At 39.6% G+C, this 8,036-nt stretch overlaps 1 protein-coding gene across 1 annotated transcript; it reads left to right on the top strand.

The window, feature by feature from the left end:
- The first annotated feature begins 1,904 nt into the window (after positions 1 to 1,904).
- Positions 1,905 to 3,866, top strand: il10 (interleukin 10). Its single transcript, XM_085275533.1, has 5 exons — positions 1,905 to 2,175; positions 2,335 to 2,394; positions 2,493 to 2,657; positions 3,300 to 3,362; positions 3,482 to 3,866. The coding sequence occupies exons 1-5, from the start codon at positions 2,011 to 2,013 to the stop codon at positions 3,575 to 3,577; spliced, it is 549 nt and encodes a 182-aa protein (XP_085131659.1). The 5' UTR covers positions 1,905 to 2,010; the 3' UTR covers positions 3,578 to 3,866.
- Positions 3,867 to 8,036: the final 4,170 nt, after the last annotated feature.

Raw genomic sequence — 8,036 nt, 5'->3', positions numbered from 1 at the left:
ATGAAGACGGTAGCCCACAAACCAATGGATGACATCATTTTTGCTAATCTTTTGCATATGGTTTCAGGTATATCTCGTGGCAAACGGGATTAGCATTACTAATACCAGTAACACAATTTCAACCTGAACTAATCATACCTTGATAACACCTCAGTTCTGTGAATGGCAGGTCTGAAGACCTCATTTATTGTGTGGTGTGGGTTTCTATTACTCAGGAGTTTATCTGGTTAAACATCTTATGACAAAAGATTCTGACTAACAACTTAAAATTTGTCATTTTCAGAAAAATGATGTATCAGACTAGTCAGAAGTATCTTAAAAGCAACTAATTATACAAATTATAAAATCACAATGCAGAGCGCATACATGCACTGATGTGAAGTATGAGGCGTTTCCCATGAACTGGTCACTGCTGATTCATTTATTTTACGTGGAGTAACTTCAGCTGTTCCCTTACTTCCTAAGGTGTTGCCCCATGCATAGATTTTACGCTGGATTGGCCTTAATGACATAACCATGGGACCAAATGAGAGTACACTAGCTCATGACCCTCTAAGGATGGAGTTTGTCGGCTCTCGGTCTCAAATCAGGGATCTTTTACACGTTAGCGAATGGGTTAACGACTACACTATAGATTTCACAGATAATAGATATCGTGGATAGATTTGACCACTTCTTGATTTTTCTCTCCCTAACCCAAACCATAACATGTTCCCTTGCTCTGTTTATTTTTTGTAACAAACTGAAAGTTACACCATAATTTAGACATTTCAAATCTTCTGCCTTCAAAAACAACTTGAAACCCTTTTATTAAATCTCTTATTACAATATTATTGCAAAACTATGTATGTGTCACGTGTTAAATGAACTTTAGCTTGACCCTTCATTTGTCTGCTGACTGCAAAGTCTGTTTATCACACAGAGGCGATCACAGAATGACCCCCCCCCCCTCCCCACACCCACACACACGGGCGTATTTTCCAAATGCCAGTGTTGCCTAACATGCACGGCCTAAGACGACGTGTGAATTGGGGAGATATCAAATTATCTGGACTGCTGGACATTCCATTCAAAAAAAAGTACTAAGGGGGAAATACCTCTTACACTCCCAACATTACTGAATCACTTCTCGGTGCGGTTTCTCTATTACAAATCTGAAAACATATATACATTGTTTTTAATGCAAAATGGTTCACTGAGAAAGGATTATGGAATCTAAGAAAGATTGCAGTAACTCCAACTCAAAGTGAAAAGCACTCTTATTACGTATGTCTGACATGCAGCGAGAATCCACAGCGTCATCATATTCAAACCACAATTCATGTCATTTCCATATGGGGGTTCGATTTCCTTTGTTATTGTGAATAGTCATACGTTGCTTTTCATGGACTTTAAACACAGTTTTTACACTGAAAAATCAGTTTGGAGTTCTTTATCTGCTCCTTTTAGGAACTTAGTAGGGTCGATGCGTGTAAACTTGTCACTTAAAAGCAACAGGTTGAATAAAAATTCTAAATATATAATGATTATAATAAGGTGATGAAGGATAACTATATTTACTATTACTGGTAGTGGTAGCAGCATTTTTATTATATATGCAATATTATTACTATATGAAAAATCTTTTTTTTTAAAACAAGCAAAAACCTATTGAATTATTGATCACAGAAAATGATGTCAGAGTTTATTTCCATGATGTCAATACCAACCCATATGATGGGAGTGGTAGAACATATGCAACACACTAGCTGCTTCTAGGCCAAAAAAAAAATTCCCCTTCATGTATGAAGCATGTTTAACCATTTCTCTTCCAGTAAGTCTCCTCCCTCGCCAGATTTTGCTATAAATTAAAGCAACTGATGAGCTCTAGTATACACATTTTTCTCTTCTGAGCAATTCAGCAAGATCCAACAAAGCCTTTTGTGCAGCAGCAGCAGGAGCATCAGCATTTCTGTGGACCAGCTATTCTCTTCATTCCAGCCAGAACACTTCAGCATCTTATCCAGCAGAATGACTTCTCAGACCGTCCTCCTGTGCGTCCTGGCGCTCGCGTCTTTCTTCAGCTCTGCTTTGTGCTCTCCTATGTGCAACAACCGCTGCTGCCGTTTCGTGGAGGGCTTCCCCGTCAGGCTCAAGAAGCTCAGACAGGACTATTCACGGATCAGAGATTTCTACGTGAGTAAAAGCACGTTCTCTGCAGGCATTTTTGCAGCATCACCAGCCTTCCCCACAGCGGGGATGCTGCACTTTCTCACTTCTGCCTGTCAGCCTTTGTGGGTGCACGGGTGTCTCACGGCGCACTTACTATTTTTTTCTCCTTCGCTGTTTTTGCAGGAAGCAAACGATGACTTAGACTCAGCGCTGCTAGATCAGTCCGTCGAAGACTCCTTTAAGGTAAGATTCTCGAGGGGGAAAAAAACCCTCTCCACAAAAAGTTTAGGATTTGATAAGAAAAGCATGAAAATAACCACGCTGATGTTCTGCTCCATCAGAGCCCGTTTGCCTGTTACGCCATGAACAGCTTACTGGAATTTTACCTGGACACGGTTCTGCCGACAGCCATGGCCGGAGTGACTGAAGACACCAAGAACTTAAAGCCTCACGTGGAGTCCATACAAGAAATTTTCAATACCCTGAAGAGAGATGTCACCCAGTGTGTGAGTATCTGACACGTGTTAACTCCCACAGCAAAACAAACCGTGTAAATATTCACCTTGCGCTGCTTTAAGGTCACGAGTATCCTCTGTAGAATACGCAAGTGCATGCCTTAAACTACCATTCAGTGGCTTCATATGACTTTTTTGTTATGTTCGCTCAAGTCGTTAAAGATGGCAATAAAAAAAAAAAAGCCGAGCAGAATTCAATAAAACTATTTACAAGTAATCACTGCAAAGTATGTTTGGTCAGGTGGATAGGGTTTGGTTGATAAAATACACCTATAAATTGAGTTATATATTGATTTTGATTTTTACTTTAAATAGCCGTTTGACTTTGTGATCATCTGCAAGGAAGTTAGCTTCTACTCTGCATTTACAAATATCCAATTTCTTAATTCATTAAACCAAAAAATTTCCAAGTACCCTGCGACAGGTTGATTCGGGTTTAAGTGAGTGCTCACAGAACGAGTCTTAATACTGCATTAGTCATGTGATTTTTGAAATGCACAAGTGTGCATCTTCCAGATTATGCAAAAAGGGAAGAGAAGAGACTGAATGTTCCCGCCTTAAGGTTCTTTTCTTAATGTTGTCCGCATGCAGATCACCAGTAGTAACATCATGTCTCTTTTGCTCTTCTTACAGAGGAACTACTTCTCCTGCAAAAAACATTTCGACATCAACAATCTGAACTCTACTTACACTCAGGTGAGTGTCAAAGTCACACATGCAGTGAGGCAATATTTGTAATCCTGATTTCAAAAGAATATGCATGCCTATACTTTTTGCCATTTGTACTAAGTGAACCTGTCTTTGCTCATATGCAGATGGAGAGCAGAGGTCTATACAAGGCCATGGGAGAGCTGGACATATTGTTTAACTACTTTGAGACATACCTGGCTTCTAAACGACACAGACAATAACCTCTGCTGGAAGACCTCCTGACCTAAATCAAGATATGAAGCTCATCTCTGGGAGAAACAGAACTTTTACAAGTATTGACAGATGTGAATTTTTTGTATGGGACTTACTGAACTGTTGTCTTTATTTTTTATGAGACATTATAACCAATTTGTCCTATGGACAATTTTCTGTTAGGATCCTTTTGAATCATTATCATGCTGTTTTTAAAAAAGGACACTTTGTTATAATAATATTACATTTGTTATAATTATTTATAAAGATGTTTCATTCTGTGTTTTTTATATTTATTGTGCCTTCTGTTAAATTGAAATAAATTACTTTAATAATATGACAGATGTCTCTTTAGAGTTGCTTTCACGATATGTAAAAGCTGCTATGTTTGCCATTAAAAGGAATAGAGCACTGAATACATCACATCCTGCAGTATACGTGAGGAACCATAGACTGCACTGTCAACATGCTGATGCACTAACCTCAAACGTGACCCATATACATCACTTACCAGCAGCAACACTGCTGTATCTTAACTTACCGTAACTCCAACTAGCCAGCCTCACCCTCAATGGCATATGCACACTTGCATGCATGCAAAAGTAATCTCACTTAGTCACACACATTTAGAACAAAACTGACAGGCAAACTAAAACCACTCTGTCACAATGAAGGGAGCACAAAGTCATGGGGAGCAATTGCAGATTTATTTTGGGGAGGGTGTGGTGAAAGCATCATAGAACAGTCAATGATCTGAACTGCAAATAAAGAAGAAGAAACTGTACACAGACACCTGTGTACTGTAGTATCTTTGACTGTTTTTTTGAAAGTGAAGCATCTACAAAACAAACTCACAAGCATCAGTGAGGTTCCAGACCTGACTCAGGGCTGCACTGAAACTACTCCAGGACATTTCGTCAGTCACTTGCTGACTCAACGTGGGATGAATAGTATCAATTCAGCAATGACAGTACCTTGCAAAAAGATATCATTCATAACTTTGTTCTAACAGGGCATTGCTATTTTTTTGACCTGTGCAAAAAGCAGTTTGTCAGCAGTGTTGTGGTCAGTGCTTTTTTTATTTCGATTTTTTTAAAGATGCTTGCAGATTCACACTTCAGTCACCCCCCGCCCCCCAAAGAGCTCTGGAATCGGTTCCACGTAAACCGCTTAAGATCACATCTGGTTGTTATGTAATGAGTGGACTTTCAGACAGCAGTAGCTTCAAAGCAGGCTGAGAAAAACTGAAGAATCATTTTCACAAGTATCACGCTGGTACTCTTTTACACTAAATATTCACATCCACCTAAAGCATGGCATTGAGCAGAATGCAACATCTCTGAATATTGTACAGGCATGCTCACGAACAGCAGGTCACAATTAAAGAAAGCAATTAAAATATCTGTTCCTTGGGCAAATGAAATACGGCTGTGTGGAATCTTTGAAAATTAAGTTTCATGGTGTTTTCAGTGAATAGAACATTTTCACAGATGCATGGGTGTCTGATTTTGTTGACGGAAATATAAACAAAAAAAGTCTTTCACTCATCTGTTTCATGGCTCACGTGTATAGGAAAGTAACAAACAGTGCACACAGACGCATATGTGTTCCGCACCCTGGAAAAAAAACATTTATTCAGAGGTTTCGGTACTCGATCACGAGGCAATTAATCAAAGGGAAGGTACCTCTTATAAGACTGGTTCTAAGGCTGCAAGTGCATATTGAAAGTTCAGTCAGTTTGCCGCTTCACTATATGGACAAAAACGGTCACCTTCACATTGCACCTACAGGAGGTTTTATGACATCCCATCCTACATCTGTAGGCAGAGCACCTATGATGTCTTCCGCTCTTCTGGGAAGGCTTTCTATGACATTTTGGAATGTGTCACTGGGAATGATTGCCCACCCCCCAACAGTGGTGTTGGACAAGAGGCTTGACTTGCAATTTCTGTTCAATATTTTCTCAGAGGTGATTTTGATGGGGTTAAGGGAGGTCAGGGTTCTGTACAGGCCAGTCAGATTATTCCACACCAAACTCGTACTTTTTTTTTTTTTTAATTAATAGAAAAACAAAGTCTGTTTAGAAATCATGAAGCTATGTGAGGAAACAAAAGCATCTTCAAGAAGAAAAGGAAACAGCAGTCAGATGTCAAATAGACCAGCTATGATTCATTATTTTTAGAATAATTAAGATTCAGCATGTTTGCAAAGAATATTTCTACACACACATGCACCAAATTTAGATCCTTCAAAGACTGATACCCTTTAGATAGAAAGTGACAGACTCAATTATGAGTTATTAGTCCACCTTCTTGGCATGACACGATTAGTAAAAGGACACAGTGCATGACATGTCACTTTGTAGGCACAGTATGGATATTCTTCCTGGCAACCTTTCTGCATCGTTCACTGGAAAGACATCGGTGTGAGCTCTGATCATGTTGTGACGGATTTCACAAACACAATATTAAGAGCTGTTCCCCACACATTGCACAACTGGGTACTTGCTGAAAAAGGACATAACCATATTAGGTTATGTTCTGCAAATGACAAAAGTGCCACACAAAGCATGTGGTTGTCACAGTACGATCCTATTCTACTATAACTACTCACTGTATAACTGCATATAAGATGAATATCACAGTGTTTCATGGCAGAATATTAGCACAAAAACTGTTAATAATAACAATAACTATGACTTATTATTACTATTATTAATATTAATGAGGCATCTGATAGCTGCCAAATTCATTTTGTAGCACCACAATAAGCCTAAACATGCAGCCTCATTCACAGAGAACAATCTTGAAAAACAATCCAGCAACAGGTGGTCTGACTGCCATCAGCTCAGGTCTCATAGTCTGAGAATTACAGAGGAGCCACTGAGAGCCTGAATTCATAAGCTGTTCTCCAAAATAATTTATTTATTAAAGCTTGAAACCAAGAAAAAAAAAGCAGCTTTTCTTAAAAACAAAAAACAAAAACAAGTTCTTTGGGTAGCAACTGAGAAATCAAAAGCCATCCATTGTATTATTTCTAGAAAGGCCCCTCACTTTGCTTTCCAGTATTTATAACTTGCACTATACTAAATGTATAGTGACACTTCCTTGTGCAACTCAGCTTTAAAGATCAAAACATGTTTCTCCAAGAAGCACACCTTTGTTACAGGGACCTAAAGAAAATTTATCAGAAAAACGTAATCAAAGCAACCGCACTAACCACAACATGCACGCTGGGCTGTTCTTGACAGTAAGATGATGTGGATTTCCATCACATGTGAAAGATAAGCCACTGTACATGCTAAACTGACAACACAAGGATTCCATTTCATGTCTGGTTTACTCTGTGCTGCGGGTTTCTTGCTGAGGTAATGTGCCGCATCTACGGCTCTACTGTCTGCAGCAGGTCAAGTCAGAGCCGGCACGTACAAGAGGATGTGTGTTTGTGTGTGAGAATCAGGATGGCATGCCACTTCAAAGAACTCTGAGCTGTGTGTCACCAGCTCAGCTGAGAAGTCTCCATCCTCTACATTTCCCCACACCTTTTAAAAACAGTGAACACAACAATAACATATTGGAGGCCAACTTGCTGACAGTTTCCAGACCAGGAAAAATTATTTAATCACTTGTTTTTAAATTGATGAGGGGGGAAAAAAACAAGCATCTAAACCAACTTCCTCTGATCGCATTTATCACAAATCACATCAGCTGCTGAGAATATTACTTTAGAAAACATGTACATATAGTGATGACATTTTACAATGCTGCTCATCTCTACCCACCCAGACCGCAGAAAGAGTCCGGGGACCCGTCTTTTGTGAAAAGCATGCCGAGTGGGCGCCCTAAGGTTCTGATGCATTTGTAGTGAGGGGTTGAATCTCCACAGGACTACTATTACAAGGGACTCCCCTGGGGCCCAATTTACCCCCTCTCTCACTTACCTGGCAGAGACACACGTTTTACAGAGATGACTGTGGGTTTCGTCACACTCAGAGCTGGAAGCTCAAAGTCTACAGTTGCCTTGCACCTGAACCATATGCACTAGCGGGAAACTGCTCTAAACACCCCACTGTTGGCAAATGTCTGTGTTGACTCAATGCCACTGTGCTGTTTTGCTACGCAAATGCGTATATTCCAGGAGTCACTCATTCTAGCAGGGATGATACAAACTGGTCACGAGTTGAGTCTGTGCACTTCGGCTGAAAGCCACAATTCCCAAATCGACACAAGAACCTGAATCATAACCGACAAGTGTTTCAGTTGAAAAATTCCCTGAATGTGGAGGCATAGGTCAAATATGAGGAAGATATTTTTATTTTTATATATATTTTTCCCCGTATTTATTGAATTTCATAAAATTTCAGTTATACAACAAAACAGACTTGAAGTGCAAGACTTTCAGTTTTACTTTGAGGGCACCGGAAAAGGGTTTTAGAGCTCAAAGTCTTGGCTTTGTGATGAGATCTTG

Source organism: Mchenga conophoros, linkage group LG5 (genome assembly GCF_057382185.1).
Source record: "Mchenga conophoros isolate Kocher_MC1m ecotype Shallow Benthic linkage group LG5, M_conophoros_male_GT1.1, whole genome shotgun sequence".
Lineage (NCBI taxonomy): Eukaryota > Metazoa > Chordata > Actinopteri > Cichliformes > Cichlidae > Mchenga > Mchenga conophoros.
This window is presented reverse-complemented; position numbering and strand designations above follow the sequence as displayed.

What these genes read in the sequence shown, in the direction of transcription:
- il10 (XM_085275533.1), top strand. Translation starts at nt 2,011, where the DNA reads ATGACTTCTCAGACCGTCCTCCTGTGCGTCCTGGCGCTCGCGTCTTTC. An exon ending in CCGTCGAAGACTCCTTTAAG is followed by an intron (nt 2,395 to 2,492) that starts GTAAGATTCTCG and finishes CTGCTCCATCAG; the next exon opens with AGCCCGTTTGCCTGTTACGC. An exon ending in AGAGAGATGTCACCCAGTGT is followed by an intron (nt 2,658 to 3,299) that starts GTGAGTATCTGA and finishes CTCTTCTTACAG; the next exon opens with AGGAACTACTTCTCCTGCAA.